This window comes from Echinops telfairi, unplaced genomic scaffold (assembly GCF_000313985.2).
Source record: "Echinops telfairi isolate 266 unplaced genomic scaffold, ASM31398v2 ScPeMD7_18;HRSCAF=68, whole genome shotgun sequence".
NCBI classification, from domain to species: Eukaryota; Metazoa; Chordata; class Mammalia; order Afrosoricida; family Tenrecidae; genus Echinops; species Echinops telfairi.
In genome coordinates, this window is record NW_022103915.1 from 29,458,251 (window position 1) to 29,479,625 (window position 21,375).

Consider the following 21,375-nt stretch of genomic DNA (forward strand, 5'->3'; position numbering starts at 1 on the left):
CCCTACCCCCCCACCCCGGGCCCCGAGACGTCATGGGAGGGAGGTATAAAATTTCAGCCGAGAGAAATAGAGAAAGCAGTGTGTGTGCATGTGTGTGTGTGTGTGTGTAAGTGAGAGAGAGGGGGAGAAGGGAAGGAGCGAGAGAGGGAGAAGCTGGAGGGCGAGCAAGGGAGGGAAGCCGACAGCTCCGTCCGTCTGCCCGTCCATCCGAGGGAAGGAGCGCGACCCAGGCAAGGGGGCTAGGGGAAGAGGCCCCAGGAAGCAAGAGCAGCTGCGCGGAGCAGGGTGCCGTGAACTGCCTTCTTAGATTCTTTTTCCATTTCTTTTTCTTTCTTTCCCTTTTTAAAAAGAAGCTGGGAAGAGAAGCCATGGCCGAGGGAGAAGACCGGCTGGGGTCCTGGTGACCCTGGCGATCAAGTGGATTTGGGGGACTGGTCTCCCCGCCTTTGAATTACACATACCCTCACTTCCCAGCCAATGAAGACCAGAGGCAACGGGAGTCAAGTCAGTTAGAAAGCCCCACCACCCCCACCCCCGGAAGTGTAAACAAAAGGGAACGCATGAATGGGGTGTCCCAAGACAAGTGTGTCCTGCACTGCCCCCACCTTTAGCTGGGCCAGCAGCCGCCCAGCCCTGCCTCTCCCCACCTACTCACTGGTGATCTGACTTTTTTTTTTCTTTTTCTTTTTAAAAACATTTCCCCCGCTTTTTCTTTTCCATCCGCTTTGATTCCCCCTCAGAGTCAAGCGAGGATTTGGATTTGGGAACCCAGCTATGGACCAACCTCTTCTTTAAAACACGGACTTCCTCCCCATCGCCAAGCTGCCTTTGGCAATATCAGATAACCGCTCTATTTATTTTTACCTAAGGGAAAACTCCAGCTCCTGCCCTGCTCCCAGCTGCCTCAACACCCCTCCCAGCCCTCGGCTTGCCCTCCACCTGGCCTGCTGGGAGTCGGAGCCCAGCAGAACCTGTTTAGATACATGGAGAAGAATCCCGGCACGACGGGGCACACAGTCCGCCGCCGCTGCTCCGTCTTCTGGGCTGCCAGCGCTTCCTGGAAGTCCTGAAGCTCTCGCAGTGCAGTGAGTTCATGCACCTTCTTGCCAAGCCCCAGTCTCCGGGATCTGGGGAGGCCGCCTGGCTCTCCTTCCTCCGGCTGCTCATCTGCTGGGGTCTGCCCTGCGCCAGGCCTCGCCGCCCCCCCGCCTCGCTCTCCGGCTCCCACATGAAGATGCACTGGTCAAGGGCTTTGGTGGTCCTCGCCCTGCTGAACTTCGCCACAGTCAGCCTCTCTCTGTCCACTTGCACCACCTTGGACTTCGGCCACATCAAGAAGAAGAGGGTGGAAGCCATCAGGGGACAGATCTTGAGCAAGCTGAGGCTCACCAGCCCCCCTGAGCCATCGACGATGACCCATGTCCCCTACCAGGTCCTGGCCCTTTACAATAGCACCCGGGAACTGCTGGAGGAGATGCACGGGCTGAGGGAGGAAGGCTGCGCGCAGGAGAACACCGAGTCAGAATACTATGCCAAAGAAATCCATAAATTCGACATGATCCAGGGGCTGGCGGAGCACAGTAAGTTCCACTTCCCTCAGGGGTGTCTTCTCTGGAGGGGCTGGGCTGGAGCGCTCAGCTGCAGAAGGGGGGCGCCTGGTGGCCCCGCTCCAGGTTGCTCCGAGGTTCACCGGCCCCCGGAGTGGCTGGGAGGCTGTGAAGTTGGGGGCTCCGGAGGGGAGAGGGACAGGGCCATTCTGGTCTGAGCTGGGGGCTCCTGGGAGGCTAGCAGCTGGCGGAAGTGCCCTCACCTCCCGGACTGGTTCTCATTTGGAATCGCACCGGGCTGCCCAGAGAACTATATGCACACTCGCACATGCAACTGCGCTGTGCGCTGCATGCATGTGGGTGCCATAGAGGGGCAGGGCCGCCCGCCCTAGCCCGAGTTCTGTGGGTCTGAAGACCTGGGACTCCTTGCTGCTTTTTACGGCTCATGTGCCACAGCGCCAGTTCGGTGTTTCCAGTGCTCTGGGAGAGGCGTACAGTCCCCGTGCCGTGGTGCCCATCAGGACACCCCCTCCAGAGGGCTCCCGAGGCTGTCAGGCTGCCCCATCTTTCTCTCGCGGTGCAGTGTGTCTGGCGAAGCCCACACCAGGCGCCACTTCTTACTGTCTGGATCGTTCTGTCCACCCCACCCCGTGCGTGGACATGGACAGCCAATTTAGGGCGACGTGTGCACAGCCTTGGTGCTTCCGACAGGTCTCTTTGCAGGCGGTGGGGAGGGGGGGTGGGAGGCAGGACTGCGGACCCAGGCATGCAGATGGGAGCTGCCTGCCAGCTTGCGTCTGCAGAGCGGGGCTGTGTGGGTGGAGGTGTGGCTGGGGGTGCAGAGGGCATGTGTGTCTGGGAGCGGGTCGTCCCAGGAGGCGCCCCGGTCTGTGCTGAGAAGCTGGGAGGCTGCAGGGCGAGATGTCTGTGTGTGTGTTTGTACACGTGTGGAAGTCATGTGTGTTTACTAAACGGGGATTTGAGAAACCCCAATAGGAGAGAGAGAGAGAAAACTCTGGCAGATGTTGAGAAACTGACAAGACGGCCCCAGAAGGAGGAATGTGGGTCACTTGTGGGCCCCGATCCGCTCCCTTTGCTTTTCCTACCAGCAGGTGTCCTCGCCACCCGACTACCTCGCCAGGGACCCACCTGGGAGGGGGCCAGTACAGGGTGAAGTGGGGGCGGGGAGTGGCGGAGGGCAGTCAGTGGAGCCAGTGAAGGCAGAGGAGAGGGTGGCTGGTGGGTTAGAGCAGGCGGGGCTGGAGGAGAGAGGCCCCTCTCAGAGCTAGTCCACGCCTGTGGTTCCTGGCGAGGGGTTTCCACACCAGTGCCCTGTGCCTGCCGTGTGGGGCAGAGGCCAGGGCAGAGTGAGTGCTCTCTGCCTGGGGTCCTCCGGGTAAGTCTGGCTCAGGAGCCCAGGGATGCCAAAAGGCACCCAGCAGCTGGAAGGCTACGTTCCCAGTTTGTGGGCACCCATGAAGACAGGCTAGTGGGCCCGCATGTCAGAGGAAAGTGGGAAGCTAAGGCCCCCAGGAGAGGCCTGAGGAGAGGGGAGTCCCTGGGTCACCAGGGCCCTGGCCAGGACCTGCTTCATGAACGCATGAGCCAGGTGGATGCGGAGGGCAGGAGGTGCAGGTGGATGCGGATTGGGTGCAGTCCCCTCGGAGTGGGGGCTCCCATGGGAACAGCCAGGGCAGGGCTGCAGGTGCTGGCCAACCCTCCCCACCCCCCACCCCCTGCCCGCAATGGCAGCAGGCCTTTGCAACTGCAGCAGGTGTGGGTGGCCCTGAGGCCACAGGGAAGCGAGCAGGGGTCAGCACCCAGTGCAGGGCGCACCGGCTGGCAGGTGGGACAGGAAGCAGACCCAGACTCGCAGCTGTTGGAGGTGACAGGGAGGCTGAGCAGACACAGCCACGCCCGCCTTGCAGCTGGCCAGGTGCTCAACCAGCCGTGAGAGGCCGGCCCACTAATTATAAAGAAGGCAGCGGGCAGGGGCAGGCGCGGACGCCCAGCAGATGTCTCCCTCTCGGGCGCTGCCCGCCATCATCAGAGGCTTGGGGTGTGCAAAGCCTGTCCTCACGTGTTGGGGTGGGCGGGCGTGGCGCCGGGCCAGGGTGGGACACAGGCAGGGTCTGTGGGATGGATGATGAGGCCCTGCTCTCGTTTGTCTACCTTTTGTCCGTCCCTCCTAGGGGACACTCGGCGGGAAGGGACAGTGGGGACAGGGACCAGGAGACTTGGTCCCAATGGAAAGGTAAAGAGCCTGAAAGAATCATTTCCAAGAGAGCAGGAGAAAGGGCCCCACGGCAGAGAGCGAGCGAAGAGAGCGGGCCTGGCCTCTGACGCTGGCTGTGGCAGCCGTGGCTGCGCCACCAGCCCCTGGCTCCCGATCGCCCCACGCACAGCAGAGAGAACACACCTGGCGCCTGTGCCATGCCACAAGTGACTCCTGGTCGGACCATTGTGATCCACAGGCTTTCCTGGGCTGACTCTTGGAAGTGGGTAGCCAGGCCTTTCTTCCTACTCTCAGTCTGCAAACTTTCCTGAAACCCATTCCCTACCATAGCAACATCCTAGGCCCTGCCCCACCCCTACCCCCTCACAGAGAGACAGTGGCTGCCTAGGAATTGAACTCAGGTCTTCTAGACAGCATGTGAGAATTCTACCTCTGCCACTAAGGGCCCCAGTTTTGTCACAGGCAACCTGTGTTGCCATTTCACCCACAAGGAAACGAAGATGTTTTAGTTAAAGCCCAAACAGAGCGACGACTGCACGCCAGGCTATCAGTGTGCAGAGGACATGGGCAGCTGAGCACTCCGGGGTGTGAGAGGTCCGTTTCAAGTCCCACCTTTAACCGCGAGGCTCCGATAGGACTTGGGTTCACAGCATCAATGAATCACATGCTAGCCAAGCAGAAGGGACAGGGGCTCTGGTCTCAGGAAGCCAGGTGGCAGGTTGCCCTGGCATACGTGGGTCTGCTCGGTCTTAACTCTGCCTGTCTTGGCCCAGAAGATTCACACAAATTCAATGAGAAGGATCTCTCTACATTAGGACCCTGGTGGTGTTGTGATTACGCACGTTGCTGCTCACTGCAAGGTCTGCAGTTCGAAACCGCCAGCTGCTCCAAAGGAGAAAGGCAGGGCTTTCTACTCCCATATAGAGTTACAGCCTCAGAAACTCACGGGGCCAGTTCCCGCCCTATCCTAAGGGGTTGCTATGAGTCAGCATGGGGTTGACGGCAGTGAGTGTGGCTTTTGTTACTGACATAATGAAGTGTCTCAAGCAGACTACCCAAATCGAAACCAGCTGCCCTTGCACCTGCTCCAACGCATGGCCACCCCAGGTGTTCATGGAGAACGGGGCCGCCCGGGCTGCTCTGTGGCTCAGTTTGGGGAAGGAGAATGCCAGACCTTGCTTCCAAATCACCTCTGGGTGGATTTCAACATGAGCCTTTTGTTGAGCAGGCCAGCCTGTTACCGTTTGCACCACCCTAGGTGGACTGAAAAGCAACTGTCAGCTCACAGCTGGGAAGTGGAGCCCCTTCTTCATGACCCCGTGTGGGCATTCTGTGACTGAAACGCTCACTGGGAGCGAACAGCCTCATCTTCATCCCTGGTGGGTTTCGATGGCCGACCTTACAGTCAGCAGCCACGGAGCACCACCCACAGCTTCATGAGCCCTCCTGTAAGTGTGCACGTAGACACGCCTCCTCTGTGAACCTCGGTGCCCTCGTCTCTGAAGTCAGAGAGAGAGAGCTGCATGATGTCGGGAGGATTCCACACCCTCTTTCCAGGGAGTCAGACACATCACCTTGTAATCCCATTTGTAATCCTGCAGGATTTTGCTAAGGGGATCTGAGGACAGGCTTCGCCGAGCCGCGTGGTGGCGGAAGCCTTTTCCAGCTTCCCTACCATCCGTGTTATCAAGACATGGGCAGTGCCTTCACATCTCAAAAAGCCATGCCACTTCTCCGCCGCTCAGTGTCCTCATGGGGAAACGGGGCTCCCATTTCTCCTCCACGGCGCTTCCAGAGGCAGATGAGTTCTTAACACGGGACTCAACCGGTGGTGTGATCTCGTGTCCGCTCGTGTACACGTGGGCTCCTTCCGCGGGTGATGCAGAGAGAGCGTCCTCATCACTGAGGGCATTGGCTGTCAAGAAGATCCTCTTGGCATCTTCTTTTCCCTCCTGGGCCATTCTTTCTGTCACTGGTGAGTGTGCTGGACTCTGCTTTCGAGTGGCCACTCACAGGGTGGGCCTGGCCAAGACCTCTCGGGGGCTTCCCTGTCCATCAGAAGAGGGCGGCCCTAGACGGCCTCACAGCGCTTCCCTAGACATTCCCACCAAGAGGAGCACAGATTTTTTTATTTTTTTTTAAAAAGCAGACAGCTCTGGAGCCCTGGTGGCGTCGTGGTTACGCATCGGGCTGCGATCCCCAGGGTCCACAGTTCGAAACCACCAGCCACTCCATGGGAGGCAGACAAAGGCTATCTACTCCCATAAATAGTTACTGTCTTGGAAACTCGAGGGGCCAGGTCTACCTTGTCCTGTAAGGTTGCTATGAGTCGGCATTGACTCGCTGAGTTTGTGTTTGACCTGCGGGTGGGAAGAAACTGAGGCGGAAGGGCCATGTAGTGAGTCCTCTGACCCCTCCCCACCCCCTTGCTGCACACACTGCCCTCCTTCGCAAGCATCGTGCTCCCGGTCTCAGTTTCGCTGCTCAGGGAAGCCAGGTGGACAATAGCGCCTGCAGGGCCCGAGGGACTGGCATTCCGTGTATACCGATGAACGAAATCACTTTCACTGGCTCCTCCTCCTACTGCCGCCAGCAACGAGCCAATGACTAATCACGGCCTCGTTAGCCAGCATTCACACATTTGGCTTCCAAACATCTACTCCGCTAATGTTCTAAGCTCCAGTGTCAGACTCAGCAGATGGCCGCCTCCAGAAACCCTCACCTGCCCCTTCCTGAAGATCAGTGGCACGTTGGCCTGTTTTTCCGGGCCTCAGGTCCGTCTCACCCTGTCCGGTACCCCCTGGCCACCCCCTGGGGTGATGATGCACGTGTTCCACTTGGGCTCACCTTGTGCACAGTCTGGATCTCTGAGCTTGAATTTCACGTCTGGCTGCTGGGCTGGCTGCCGCCGCCATGTGCGTACATTGCTTTTCTCTGGGTGTTCACGCTGCTTGGACCTTCAGGGTGGCAAGTGAACAGGAGCGCTCTCGTTCTCGTTACCTGGCTCCAAACACCAGGAAAAAGCTCTCCATGCCTCTGACTCTTGGGAGGGTGAGCGGGCCAGGGAGGTGACAGGGACTGGTGGGACGGCGATATGTGCTTGCTCAGGAAAGGCACCTCACCGGGAAAGCCGCCCAGGGCTGATGAACTTGGGCCTGCCTGGCTCGGTCTACAATACAGCACTGACTCAGTCACGTGCTGCCTGCTCCAGCCTTCTTACCGTGCATGGGACAAACCCAGCTGCTCCCTCCGCCTGACATTTCAGCCTTCCCACAGGCAGACCCCTGGACCCATGTCCGGACTGGGGGGCTCTTGTTCCCAGCCCTACTTGCCCACTAACATTTCTTCCCTGACCAGCCTTCCCTCCACAAACGTCCTCTCCCCACTCTCGTCCTGCTGAGCCCAGATCAAGCACTGCCTCTATACAATCCCTCCTGCTCTCCCCACCCCATGACTACCTGCAGCAAGTCCTGGCTTCTCCGAAGGCTCTTGGCTCTTTCCCTTGGGGGCTGCTCTTGGGGTCTCTGTAGTAGTAACCCCTTCTGAGTTGTAACTCTCTGGCCGCCAGGAGCCGTGTCTACTCACCTGCTTTCCCATGTTCAACCCTGTAGGATTTGCTCAGTACATGTTAGAGAAAATGAATCAACGTCTGGATGAACAGATAGGTGGATGAATCAACGAGTTACGGTGTGATTAAACTGCCGGGGAGGCTGGGGATGCGGACTCCTTCTGAGACTCCGTATTTTCTAAAGGAGTCAGAACAGCCAGGAGTCTCAGGATGGCAGACATGGTCCATCCGTGCTGCTAACAGAAAGGTTGGCGGCCAAGTCCTCCCAGAGGTTGCTTGGAGGAAAGGCCTGGGAATCTGCCGCTGTGAGCCCTGTGGAGCACAGTCCTGCTGCGACACTGTGGGCTCCCCGTGAGTTGGGATCTCCTCGATCACAATGCTCATCGTGATCATCATAGCCAGGCCAGCAGGTGGAGGCTTCAGGGCCACTTCCTGGGGTTCACTGTTCAGATCTGTTTTGACATAGGGGCACCCCGATTCTTCAAGCCACTGGGAAGACCCCAGGTGGGGCCTTGGCAGTGGTGGCGGTGCAGTCAGAGCCCTGGGCCTGTGACCTCGCGCGCGCGTGCGCGCGTGCTGAGTCTCGCTCTCTGCTCATCCAGACGAGCTGGCCGTCTGCCCCAAAGGCATCACCTCCAAGGTTTTCCGCTTCAACGTGTCCTCCGTGGAGAAGAATCGGACCAACCTGTTCCGAGCCGAATTCCGGATCTTGCGTGTGCCCAACCCCAGCTCCAAGCGCAACGAGCAGAGGCTTGAGCTCTTCCAGGTACGTGCGCCCCTCCCCCCACCCCCGCCACTGGACTGGCCTCTGCACCGTGCAGGGCTGGCCGGCCTGCCTTTTGGCTGCACCTGCCTTTCTGCACGTGTAAGTCGGTACTTTGGAGGTGTTGTCAGTTGAGACCAGTCCCCGGAGGAGGACACTGTGCTTGGGAAAGTAGAAGGGCAGTGGGGGGGAGGTGGGGGGGAAAGGCAGGCCCTCCACCAAGTGGATTGACTCAGCAGCTGCAGCGATGATTGTGCAGGTCCAGGCGGTGTGTCCTTGTGCTGGACACGGGTCCGCCATGGGCTGGATCGGGCTCCCAGGCACCCAGCAGCAGCAGCATCTGTCACGACGCGGATACACAGAGCTGGCTAGGGTGTTTGAAGGACGGGTGGCTATCGGGTGCCATCGAGTGGGCTCTGTCCCACAGGGACCCTGTGCACAACAGAACGAAAGCCTGCCCGGTCAGGCGCCGTGGCCGCCACTGTGCCCATCTATCTCCCAAAGGGCCGGCCTCTTCTATGCTGCCCCTCTGCTTGACCAAGCGTGATGTCCTTCTCCAGGGACTGGTCTCTCCTGACAACATGCCGGAACATGAAGGACATGGTGCTCACAATTTGGCATGGCCCTCTGCCCATCACCTGTTCCCCCTCCACTGAGCATATCTGGTGCCACTTTCCCCCCCCACCCCGGGTGCTGACTCCATTCATTCTCCGTCCTGCAGATCCTTGGGCCGGATGAGCACATTGCTAAACAGCGCTACATCAGTGGCAAGAACCTGCCCACACGGGGCACCGCTGAGTGGCTGTCCTTTGACGTCACTGACACCGTGCGGGAGTGGCTGGTGAGGAGAGGTAGGCTGATCTCTTGGGAGGGTCCCTCGGGCCTTCATGAAACAGGGGAGGGCAGGGCCAGGGCAGTCACAGGCTGGGACTCTGTGTTGTGTACACTCAGTTAGCTCCTGGGGCTGACGCACATCAAAGGCTCCTCCAGAGCCGGGGTTTGACAGCAAATGAGACAGGGGGGCCCTCAGGTCTCTGAGGGGCTCTGTTCTTGTGGGAGAGACACATCCTACACCACTCACCAGCCTGGCAGAGCTGGCGAGCATGCAAGAGAGCAGTCATGACCACGAAAACCAGAGAGCAGGGAAGGGGCGCCTGACTGAGTGGGATCCGACGTTAGTGGCTTGTCCAAGAGAGACCTCCCTGCAGATCTGACCAAGGAGGGGAGAAGGAGCCCGCCCATGAAGGTTGGGAGAAAGGATGTTCTAAGCCCAGCAAGCAGCGAGGTCCCCGGCCTCAGGTGGGAGCACGCTTGACGTGTTCCGGCTGTAGTGACGAACGGATGTGGCTGGGTGGGTGGGCGAGAGTGGCCTGAATCGGAGTCATCGGAAGCTGTGGGCAGCAGGCGGTGGTGCAGGATGCCTGCTCTTGCTATGGGCGACCCATGTTGCTCACGTGGGGCTGTGACAGAGAGCAGGTCCCAGCACAGCTGCCAGCCTCAGAAGGAGGGCTCGATGGAGGGTGGAATCGGTTTCTGAGCATGAACTCCTTGGATCCCCGCGGTCCACACTGCGCCAGATCTGGCTGCAGATAGAGCAGCCCATCGCGGCCATGGGCTGGGGCTCCCTTGTTAGGGGCCCCAGCTCCTAGTCCAGGGGAAGGGTGCTGCACCTACTCCAAGTGGGAGAAGAAGCAGGGCTGAGTGCGGGGAGCCAGGCGTTTGGCGTCCAGCTTCAAAAGACCCCTCTGACTGCCAAGGAGGTCAGGAATGAAGCGGGCCAACCAGTGAGGGGGGAGAGTAAGCGGCTAGCTAGGAACCGTGCAGTGGCGATGGGGACCAGGAGTTACTTAGTGCGGAGGCTAAGCCCATTGAGAAAGGGGTGTGAGGAAGCCAGGGTTGTCCAGGGTGATGTCCAAGTTTTTAGATGGACTCTCTGGGTGGTACCGCTTGCTGGAATAGGGGAGACTCTGGGGCGTGGGGGAGCGGGCTTGTCTTTGACCCACAACGTTTGAAAAGCCTACTAGTTAGTCACGCACGTCCGATGGGTTTGGTGGTTAAAGCGCTCACCTGCTAACAGAAAGGTCGGGGGTTTGAGCCCCCCGGCTGCTCTGTGGGAGAAAGATGAGGCTGTTTGGGTAAAGATTTCCAGCCTTGGCAACCCTAGGAGACAGGTCTACTCCGTCCCGGAGGGTCCAGATGAGTGGGAATCCACTTGTTCGCCATGGCTTAGCCATCCAAGTAGCGTTGTCCAGTCCGCCTACAACCAGAATATCTCAGCCACGGACTAAGGGTCCTTACTTGGAAGATCAGGCACGGCCCCTCTCCTGCTGGACTCGCATAGCCACTGAGCATGACGGCCAACACCGAGGAGCAGCCACCAGGCTCTGCCGAATGAACACCACGGCTGGGAACTCTGACTCAGACGTCCCTCGGCCTGGAGCCCAGCGTGGCAGCCGTGAGGAGAGGCTGGGGAAGTGGACCGCCTAGCTTCCTTCCCGGTCTGATTTTGATCAGCTCCACCTGGATGTCTCTGAAGCCCGCCCTGCGCACTGGAAGGCATTCTTATTTTCACAGCTGCAAACGCCACCAGAAGTTTGCCTGGAGAAGGATTTCCACCCTCCTTGATACTTCAAAACGATAATTTCGTAATACAACCTATGGGTGTCCCTCCTCCCACTGCGGCGGGTGGTGACAAGAACGACAACTGGGGTTCGAACTCCACTGGAACCTTCAGTCCCCACTCCCGTTGCTGCCCACCCCTCCCATGGGATAATCCGGGCTTTTGATCCACAGAGCTCGGGAGTTCTTCGTCCAGGCCCCAGACAAGGCAGGGAATGGCCTGCAGGGGGAGCAGTGAGTTGGTGGTGTGGGTTGTTGAAGAAGCGGAGTCACACAGGGTCTTGGAGTCATTCAGCACAGGACACACGTCTGAGAGCCCGTGCTGCCCCCGGCCACGCAGGCCTGCTTTCTGGTCGAGCTGCTCAGAGCCCTCTGCAAGGTCAGGGGTGCACGTCCTCAGACTCTTGGGCTACTGCTGTCTCGTGGTATGCAGAGCCGGCCCTTGCCTAGCAGGCTGGGCAGGGGCCACTCGGGTGCCAGGGCTCAGCAGAGGTGAACACCAGGAAAACAGAACCATTTTACATCTCAGGGGGTCTGTGGCCACCTGCTTTGGTGGTCTCTGCCTCTCCTTATCCCCAATAAGGAGTGTGGATTCAGGCAATAAGCTCCCTACATTTTCCTCCTGACTCTTCCTTACGGGTCGGCTGCCTTGGGTCAATCGTCACTTGATTGCTCTAGGCCTCAGTGGTCTCATTTGTGAAATGGGGTTAGTAAGAGTTCCTACTGGGCAGGATTATTCCAGCCATCAAATGAGAGCATGCATGTAAGTGCTGAGAGCAGGGTTTGATACGGACTCATGGTCCATGAATAAATGTCATTGATTGGTACCATTCACCCCCGACCCTTCCATCTATGGAGAGCCTGTTGGCCAAGCCAGGCCACCACCTCATCTTTACCACCTGTACATCGCGCAGCTCTGCTAAGTCAGGGTCTGCACCTTGCCTTCATACCTCACAGAATCGGAATCTGCCCCCTCGGGGTCTCTCCCATCCTACCTTGAACCCTTGGAGGTCACAAGAAGTACATGATGTCCTTGGGTAGTCCAGTTCAACTACTCCGATTCCTTCTCCTAGCTTCCTTGTCTTTTCTTCTAGCTGCAACTCAGCCGCCTTATTAGTCGATTGGTTTCCACCAGAGCCAACTGTCAGGATCTAAAATTGCCCATCACAGGAGTCATCGGTGTGTCCCCGAGGTTGGCCCTGACTTGCCCTGGAGACAGCTGCTTGAACTCTGGAGTTTGTAGAGGGATGGAGGTGTTTTTAGGGAGTAGGACTGGGACATGCAGGCCCTCTGAATAGTAACTGGAGTCTCTGGACTTGGGTCCTTCTGCCCAGGAAGAGGACGCGAATTCTGCCTGGATGCCGACGTTGTCCATAATGACACCCGATTTCAGGAAAGGCCTGGTTGGCCCCAAGGGAGCAATAAATAAAGGGAGAAAAATTCATCCCCCATGACACCTGTCTGCTGCCCAGGCTCAAGAGAGCGCCTGTGCATGCATTTTACCAGAACTGCTCTGGCTTCCCTGCACTACCTGATTCAGGCTGGACTCTTCGGTTACTTCTGATTTGCCCTTCCCCCTCCCCTAGTACACTCGGCATCCTTTTCCAACAACATCCTGCTGTTGGTGGCCATAACACTTGGTCTCACACCAGGAGAACTGAATAAAGCTGGCCTCTTGCACCAGACAGGTCCCTATCTCGGTGTCTCTGGGCTCCCTGCCTCTTCTCGGAGAGCACACGTCATCTGGACCCTTGGTTGTGGCCCTGCGTCACCTCCTCTCCAACTCCACACCTGTCCTCCCCGGGGGTTGACTTCCCTCCCGGAGCCATTCCCATCCCTAGCTTCCCATTACGTGAATGAGTCACTGCTCCTTAGGGACATATGGCCCAGAGCCACCAGGATTTCCGTCTTAACTCTTCCATGTTTTCTACGTCCACAATCATAGCCGGGGTAGGAATGCGGCCACCTTCCAGCCAGATTAATCGACCCTAGCCAAGCCTTCTAGTTAGAGTGTGTTGGCTGCTCGCTTTCAGGTGATCTTGCTTCTAGCATATCCCTAGCTTTTCATCCTATTTCCCAGCCTGTCCCACCTTCTGTCTTGTAGTCCCTTGAATCAAGGTAAGACCGTTCCTCTCGGCTCAACCCTTGTTGCTGGTCTCCAGGTTTCTTCATCCTGCCTCCGGTTGTCTTGAGTTTCCGCTCTCCCAGTCAACTCTTAGCTAGGTCACTGGTTTTCCTTTCTTTCCTGCACCCTTCCTCCCTCCCCGAGTATGTCCGGGGCAGTGTTCTCTGACTTCTTCTGTCCTTTGGACATCCATGACTGTCCCCCCTCCTTGTGCCCTTCAGTTCACACCCCCCTCTGATCGTTCCTAAGGTAAGAGACATGCACTGAGGACGGGCAGCCTATATGGGAAGGCCCATGGTGAGTTGGGCCGGAACTCTGTCTCTGGTGGCCTGCTCGTGACCACACGCTCGCTGCGGAAGGAGAGGTTCTGGGTGTGGATGGGTGGTGGGTACCCTTCCCCACTGACTCTCTGTCCTCTCTTGTAGAGTCCAACTTGGGGCTGGAAATCAGCATCCATTGTCCGTGTCACACCTTTCAGCCCAATGGGGACATCCTGGAAAATGTTCACGAGGTGATGGAAATCAAATTCAAAGGTAACAGCATGGACGGGTCAGGGAGGGAGGCAGGGAGGAAATGAGGCACCACAGGACACCCCTACTGGGCAGACATCAAGAAAAAGGACCCAGGTTCACCCGCAGCGATGACCAGCTCTCCTGGACACTTGAGTGATTCTGCGTTACCCCAAGAACAGTGACTGGGGAGTACAGCTGATAGACACACAGACGGTGGCATCTGGAAGGCAGTGGGCTGTTGGGAAGCTTGAAGTTGGTCGAGTAGCCTGGATTTGAATCCATCCTGCTCTATGGTCTTAAACTAGGGAGGGTGGGCTTCTTTTTCCAGGATGCTATGCAGGCTGGTCTGGACAAAGGGGTGGGCCTCACCTGGCTCTCTGCTTGGGCAGTTCCGTTCACCCCAGGGCTCGGTGTTGGTTTGGCATCCTGTGCAGACCCTTGGAACTCAGAACTAAGCCAGACCAAACCCATGGCCCTGGAGCTGGTTCCGACCCACAGCAACCCTATATAGTGTTTTGGAGGCCATTAATCTTTACGGGAACAGCGGCTTCCACGTTTTCCCTTGGAGCGCCTGGTGGGATGGAACTGTTGACCTTGTGGTCAGCAGCCTAATGTTTGCCCAGCAGCATTGCCGGGATTCCTTCAGGGCTCAGAAGACCTCTGACATTCTTGCCTACCGCCAGCCGAGGCCGGGACACTCCTCTGTAGTGAACCCTTGATCTTGCAGGGTCACGCTTTTTCAGATGACAGCATTTGAGATCCAGGTTTCTCATTCATCTTGGCGGCCCTTCCTGGGAGGGTCTAGCTGTATAATGAGCATCCTCGTGCCCCTGTCCCTGGGAGCTGAGCAGTAGCTGGTGGATGCCTCGCACAGAAGGTTGCCTAGCGGTGCCAGGGGTGAGCACTGGCCGCTAACCAAAGGTGGGTCACTGGAACCCACCTGCCGCACTAAGGGATGAAGAAAGCGGCTGCTGTGAAGCTTACAACCAGGGAAACTCGGCAGGCAGCTAGCACTCCTCCGTCTTTGAACTTCAACTTGACGGCAGTGGGCTTGGCTCTTGTCCTTCCCCAATCGCACCTCATTTTGTTGACCCTCCAAGTCTGTCTTCATGCTTCTCCGTTTCAGATGAAAGAGGTTTTCTCCACAGAATCTGCTGCCTGCCGCGTTATAGACTTCGTGCTCACACAGTGGTAGCGTTTTTAAAGGAGCCCTGCTGGTGTGTGGGTGAAGAGTTGGGCTTATACTCTGGTTTCTCTTCAGAGTGTATACATCTTTCGCCTTTTACTAAAGATTTCCACAGAGAGAAACAACGCTGAGTCTTTAACCAATTTTTTTGAGACCTCGCTTATGCAGGGTTTATAGAGAAAATGAAAAAAAAAAAAAGTTGGGCTTAGCAGTTCCAAACCACCCGCCGATTCATGGGAGAGAGAGGACGCTTTCTACTCCCCTGAAGATGCACCATCTCAGAAACCCACAGGGGCAGTTCTGCCTGTCCCAAGGGGGTGTATAAGCCAGGATCGACTGATGGCAGTGTGAGTTTTTAGTGAGCACTTGCGACACCTACGTGCCGTGCAGACACGAGCCTCGCTTTCATTCAGCCTAAATTAAACTGTTCACAGGTTAAATCGTAGCTAAAACATCAATGTTAGCTTGGCCAGTTTGGATTTTCACAGAAAATGGACACTCCAGGATTCTGTCTGGAACAGATGCCGGCAAGCCCAGGGCTGTGTTTGGGACGCACCTGTGTCTCACTGCCCTGGGGAGATTCCCAGGAAGCACCTCGAAGAGGCAGGCACAGGGGTCTTGAAGGGACCAGGGCCCGAGCATCCCGAAGTGGGATCCTGATGAGAGGAAGCGAGCTCTTGGGCCTGGGTTCCTTCCCCTGGCCGTCCTCTTTCTGCACTTAGACATTAGACTCCTGTGCTGGGCAGTGAGGGGGCAGGAACGAAATAAGCAGGCCCCACTGGTGCCCCTGCATCCCGCTTTCCTTAGCAGTGTCTCCTCGCTTCCCTTGGGCAGGTGTGGACAACGAGGATGACCATGGACGTGGCGACCTGGGGCGCCTCAAGAAGCAGAGGGACCACCACAATCCTCATCTAATCCTCATGATGATCCCCCCGCACCGGCTCGACAACCCAGGCCAGGGCGGGCAGAGGAAGAAGCGGGCCCTGGACACCAATTACTGCTTCCGGTGAGCCAGGGCCCCCAGGGACCCTGTGATCTCAGGGTGGGGCCCTGGTGTGAGGCTGCGGGACTGCGCTGAACTGTGTGTCCTTGATGCTTTTTGCAAATAGCTCAGAAAGAAGATTCAGAATCTCTTTCACCTCTCTCTCTGTTTTCTGAGCGCCCAGCCATTTGCCTGCAGCCCCGCTCTGCCAGGGCCAGGATGAAAGGCAGGAGGAAAACTGTCAGGGGAGGAAGGTGTTGCTTAAATGGCTTGGTTTGGAGCGGCTTGGCTAAAGAAGCCTCTGTGGGTTTCGTGTTTTAAAAAGCACTTGTAGGGCTGTTTGCATGTGTTGGGGGAGATGAAGGCAGGAATTCCCATGAAAGACAGACTCAGTTTCCCACGGAGGGACCAATGATGCTCCTGGATGCGGAAGAACAGGGTGGTCTCCACGAGCAAGGGAGGTTTTGAGTTAGAGGAATGAACAGACTAGAAAAGGTTTGGGTAGTGGCAGGGCAGAGAGAGAGAGAAGACGTGATGCAGCTTCGTCTCCAATTTAGGGAATGGTTCGTAGAGGAGAGGGGATACAACCCGTATACTCATGGCCGTGGCCACGTCCATGAGAAGGGTAGGGTTTAAGTGCTTTCAGAATGTGGAGCAGGGAGACCATTAATGGATGCAAGGAAAGGCCTCAGAAGGGTGTGGGCTTTGGGCCGAGCCTTCAGGGATGAGTGGGGCCGGGGGTTGTCAGACATATGGGAGGAGAGAGCACTTCCAGTGAAGGACAGAGCAGAAGCAGGCCAAGCTGGGAGGGCGGACTGGGAAATGTGTGGAGGGGAACAACTGGACGAACGAGGTCTGCTGAGCTTGGGGAACAGAAGGTAGAGTGTCCCCTCGGGGGGTTTTGTCCCGAATGGCTCTGGATCAGGCAGGGATGCACTAGGCTGCAAGTAACAGTGGCTTGAACCATAAGGGGGTTCCTTGTGCACAGGCAGCCTGGGCGGTACAGACAGAGTTAGCCTGGCTGCTTCTTTAGGCCATGGAGAACCCTGTTTCTAATCTACTGTGCTGAGGATGTTGGCCTTCCAGAAAGCCTCTTACTTATGGTTGCAAGTGACTGATGGAGCTCCAGGCAATTTGTTCAAGAGAGGAAGGGTGGGTGAGTGGGTTGGGGTGTGTGAGTGTGTGTGTGTCTGTGTGTCAAGGAAGAGCCACATTTCTTAATAAAGAAACAAGCCTGATTGGCCATCACTGAAGGCAGGTCAGGAAAACCTGGCCTTCCAGGTTCTGTCATGGGAGATGCCTACTGGATAAATGACCCATGGAGTTTGCCACAGATCCACACCTGGAACCCACAAGAAGCCAGCTTGTGGCCAAGAGTTGCCTTTGGAAGTAACGAGTCTTAGATATCAGCTATAGAAGCAGGGGCCAGAGACCCATGTGGCAGAGTATGGCCAAATGGATTTCTGTAGGCAACAGAATTGAAGGGGCCGACAGTCACACCTGGGCTGGGCTGACCTAAGGGTTAGGATTCTAACAAGAAGATAGGCTTTCTTTTCATTTAACCTGAGTAGTCAACGTACCATTGTTTACAAGTTGCATCTGGAGTCGAGAGTCCATTTCTCCTTGTGTGCCACTGGGGAGGTATCGGTAACCCAACCTCACCAAAGCCCAGTGGGCTGTGGCACTTCGTGTTTATGGGCCACTCTACATCTTCGCTTCAACCTTTTACAGAAGCAAAGGGCCACCTTTGCCTCTCTGTTCTCCCTCGTGTACCCTTGGGACCCTGGTCTCTAACACAGGAAGATGCCTTTGTGATTTCTTCAGCCTTAACCATCAGCAGTTATGGAGCAGATATGTGTCGGGCTGCAATCCCAATGGCCGGCAGTTCAAAACCACCAGCAGCTCCTGGGGAGAAAGACTGGACTGTCTACTCCTGGAACTGGTTCCAGTCAGGGGTTACTGCGTGTCAGCATTGACTCCATGGCAGTGCCTTGGGGCTGGTTTGTTTTTTGAGCCTTTCCCCTCCCATCAAGCGTGCCCGTCTCAGGAGCCCGCAGTGGCAGTTCTCCCCTGCCCCGCAGGGTCTCTGTGAGTCGTGGGTTGGGTTGGGTTTGGGGAACTTCAACCTGGGCTTCCATTGTTGAGAGCCACCTCGGCCGAGGGCTGGGAAGAGCTTCACTCACAAACCTGGGGTCATTTCTGAAGTTCCCTGTGTTGGTGCTTTTACCCTTTTACTTTCCATCAATACTCGTTGTTGTTGTTGTAGCAACTTGGAGGAGAACTGCTGCGTGCGTCCTCTCTACATTGACTTCCGACAGGACCTGGGCTGGAAGTGGGTCCATGAACCTAAGGGCTACTTCGCCAACTTCTGCTCGGGGCCGTGCCCTTACCTGCGCAGCACAGACACAACCCACAGCACGGTACGGGGCGGGGCTGGGCGCGTGGGGGGCGGGGCCTGAACTGACCCGGATGTCAGTCAGAATGAAGGCGTGGAGGGAGGGCTGAATGCTGAGGCTCTGGGGTGAATAGCATCCCTCTTGAGTCCCGGCTCTGGGGCTCAACTCCTCTCGGTCACCTTCTTCCCAGAGACTCAGCCTGGCCTTTTCACTGGCTTAGCCTTTGCATCCTGGGAGCGAATCAGCGGCTCTGTGTCAGAGCCTCCTAGCAACTTCTGGTGAGGGAAGCTCAGGTAGAGAGGCTACCCGGTAATTCTAGCTTCTTGAATTGAGAAAATGATTCTGAGGCAATACAAAGCATGTAAAAACCGTCCATCGGCAGCACAAGAGAAAGAATGCCGGGTACTGGGGCACCAGCCCGTCTCTCCCTCAAGGAGAGGGCCAACTGGGGCACTGATTGCTGAAGCACGTTTCCTCTGGGCTCGTGATTAGGGCATCTGTCTGGGGCGGCCAGCACAGGGCATTTACTCATGACCTGGGGCAGCATTCAGTGGGGGTCTTTCTCCCTTAGAGCAGTGCTTCTCAAAGTGGGGGGTGCGACCACCCCCTGGGGGAGCCCTGGGCTGCAAAAGCAGACACCCACACTGTAACCTGGATGCTGGATGTGTTCCGGGTGGGCCTTGCCTTTCCAAGCGCTCAACCACGTCTCCCTGTCTCCCTTCCCAGGTGCTCGGGCTGTACAACACCTTGAACCCTGAAGCCTCCGCTTCCCCTTGCTGTGTGCCTCAGGACCTGGAGCCCCTGACCATCCTGTACTACGTCGGGAGGACCCCCAAGGTGGAGCAGCTCTCCAACATGGTAGTGAAGTCCTGCAAGTGTAGCTGAGACACCACTGGAGACCCAGTGAGCAGGGAGAGCGCGCTGCCACCGCTGGCCGCCTGCTCCTCGGGTCACACAACAGACCTCAGTGCAGGCCTGGAGCCCCCAAACCACGGCTCCAGGCAGACGGCTGAGATGGAGGTTCCTTCTGGGGACACTTCTTTTTGCTGGCTCTGAGAAGCGCTGTGGTCAAGGAAGTGGGGGCTTGGTTAGGGGAGGGCCAGACTCTTCAGGACACGCAGATCTGTGATGCATTTGGAGGTGGGGACGGAGGAAGAGGGATGAGGAGTGGACATGTGGTGCTGGTAATGGGATGTGGGGCAGCCTAGCGGGCAGGACGGGCTGGGGCCAGGGCCAGACTGGAAGACACTTCTGATCTCACCACTGCATACCTCTGCTCGAGGGAATCTGGATCATGTCACAGAAATTCTCCTGCAGCCAGAGCACCGAGCGAGTCTCAAAGAATTGTATCAGGTACTACCTGGGATCAAGGACAAACCGTCCTTTTTACAAATTGTCCTCTCTATGTTACTCAGCATCATGGGCCATTACAGGGTGCTGGGCCTTCAGCCCAGTTGGGCCCAGTGGATGTGCTCGGCTCAGCAGCAGGGGGTGGGAATGAAATCTCCTCTCTGCCCTCTGGGGCCCTCTCATCTTTCTCTATTGTATCTCCCCTTGGACATTGGGCTAGACACCTTCCATGATTGTGGGTCCGTGTAACCTCGGGGCATCCAGGCCCCCCCCCCCCCACTGCTCTCCAAGACCCTGTGTTCATTTGGTGTTGCGGGCAGCAGGTGGGGCATGGGTGGCATTTGGGGGGAACTGCACATGAGGCCCAAGCTGACTTGGCCCCAGGCACATAGACTGAGGTGTAAAGACGACAATGATTACTCTCAAAATCTTTGCATAAATAAATATGTGGACTCTTGGATCATTTTCTCTTCTGGAAGATTGTTTCTAGCACAGTAAAAGCCTTGCTCTGAGGTAAAGCCTGACTCGACACCATCCTTAATTAATTACCCTTTGCTAATTGTGGGCCCACAGCCACCAGTCAGAGGGCAGTGGAATCCGGGCAGAGAATTGCTCTGATGCCCAATACACTTGCTGGGCGTGAGTACCCTGGGCGGCGGGGGAGACTGGGGGCTGCCCTCGGCAGTCTGGAAAGATGGCACCATGGCTCATGCCCGCTTTCTGCCCGCAGGGGGTTACTATTACTCTTGACCGCACAGAGGCAGGTGCTCAGAATGAGCCTGACCTCCGAGGACCCCAGGCGTCCTCTGGCGGGACCGCTTGCAGATGAACATGCGCTACTCTCACACACTGTCACCAACATATCCCCCCTTTGTAAAACTGCATCATCTGCAGCAAACGGGCTCAGAACAGGTTAATTCTGTTATCAGTGAAACCAGAAACCCTGGGCCTCTTGGCGGCAGAACAGGGCAAGCGAGGCGCAGTCCCGCCCAGAGCAGTGCAGCAGTCTCTTGAGTTCACGTCCACCTGCAGCGAGCACGCTGTGACGGGCCCAGTTCACGTCCACCTGCAGCGAGCACGCTGTGACGCGCCCAGTTCACGTCCACCTGCAGCGAGCACGCTGAGTGACGCGCCCAGTTCACGTCCACCTGCAGCGAGCACGCTGTGACGCGCCAGCTGGAGTGATCTGAAAACAGGCCTCAATGGAGAGCGCTTTACCACTGGGAAAAATGCCCATCCCACGTGCAAATGTGGAGGTCAGCCGATACGTGCCTGCTTCTGTGTGCGTGCGTGTACGATCGTGTTCCTTTGGGAGTTTTCCCAAAATAAAAGCTGGATTTCCCCCCTGCTTTGTCCGTACCCCCTTGAGGGGTACGTGTCCCCGTGTCCCTGCCCTAAAACCACGGCCGGCGACGTCGTGCTCCATCGCCAGGGAAGTCAGTGGGTCGGACTGACAGCACTGGGCTCACCCCAACTCACTCTGGCCGTGGCTGCAGCCATCCCCGCTTGCAGTCTTCCCCCGGACAGGCAGTCTCGGATTTCAGCGTTGGTGGAAATCACCCAAAGGCTTCCTCAAATGCAGAAGACTGCAGCTCAGGTGCCGATGGGGCTGGGGAAGGCTGCCGGTTGCCTGAAAGCAACATTCGGAGAGCCCTGCCTGGCCGCTGGCCTTGGCGGTCCTGACCTGAGGCTTAAATTAGGAAGAGCCTTCATACACACCATCTCCTGTCTTCCCCGACCTTGAGGTCAGCCTGGCCGGGAACACTGGCCTGTGGTTCCTACCAGTGAACCATCAGCCAGATGTGTTGCCCGGGGTTCGCCCCGGAAGAATGCAGTCCCCTCAGGTGCCAAATGTCCTATTGATCGCACAGTGCTCTCCTGAATCAGCTGTAGTCCAGGGCCGGCCCACACCCAACTTATGAGGCACTGCAGAAGCGTGGACCATGATGTGTCCATCACAAATGCTCACTGTGGATGGCAGGGAGCCCTGCTGCTACAAGGAGTAAGTGCGTGCTTGCCATCTGAAAGGCTGGTGGCCTGGATCCACCAGGGTTCCACAGGAGAAAGGCCTGGCCATCCGCTCCTACAGAG

General features: G+C 57.2%; 1 protein-coding gene and 1 non-coding gene across 3 annotated transcripts in view; both read left to right on the forward strand.

The window, feature by feature from the left end:
* Positions 1–19,749, forward strand: part of TGFB3 (transforming growth factor beta 3) — a 27,176-nt gene extending 7,427 nt beyond the window's left edge. Inside the window, exons 2-8 of one of the 2 annotated variants that reach the window (XM_045287812.1) lie at positions 870–1,580; positions 7,954–8,117; positions 8,836–8,965; positions 13,284–13,391; positions 15,391–15,562; positions 17,805–17,958; positions 18,661–19,749. In XM_045287812.1, coding sequence (XP_045143747.1) covers positions 1,094–1,580; positions 7,954–8,117; positions 8,836–8,965; positions 13,284–13,391; positions 15,391–15,562; positions 17,805–17,958; positions 18,661–18,819 — 1,374 coding nt within the window. In that variant the 5' untranslated portion in view covers positions 870–1,093 and the 3' untranslated portion in view covers positions 18,820–19,749. Of the gene's footprint in view, positions 1–129; positions 1,581–7,953; positions 8,118–8,835; positions 8,966–13,283; positions 13,392–15,390; positions 15,563–17,804; positions 17,959–18,660 lie in introns of those variants that run through there. The other variant, XM_004698723.4, reaches the window with a different exon arrangement.
* LOC115868801 lies at positions 14,612–14,728 on the forward strand. Its single transcript, XR_004045779.1, has one exon. It is a non-coding gene; the product is annotated as a U5 spliceosomal RNA (small nuclear RNA).
* Positions 19,750–21,375: the final 1,626 nt, after the last annotated feature.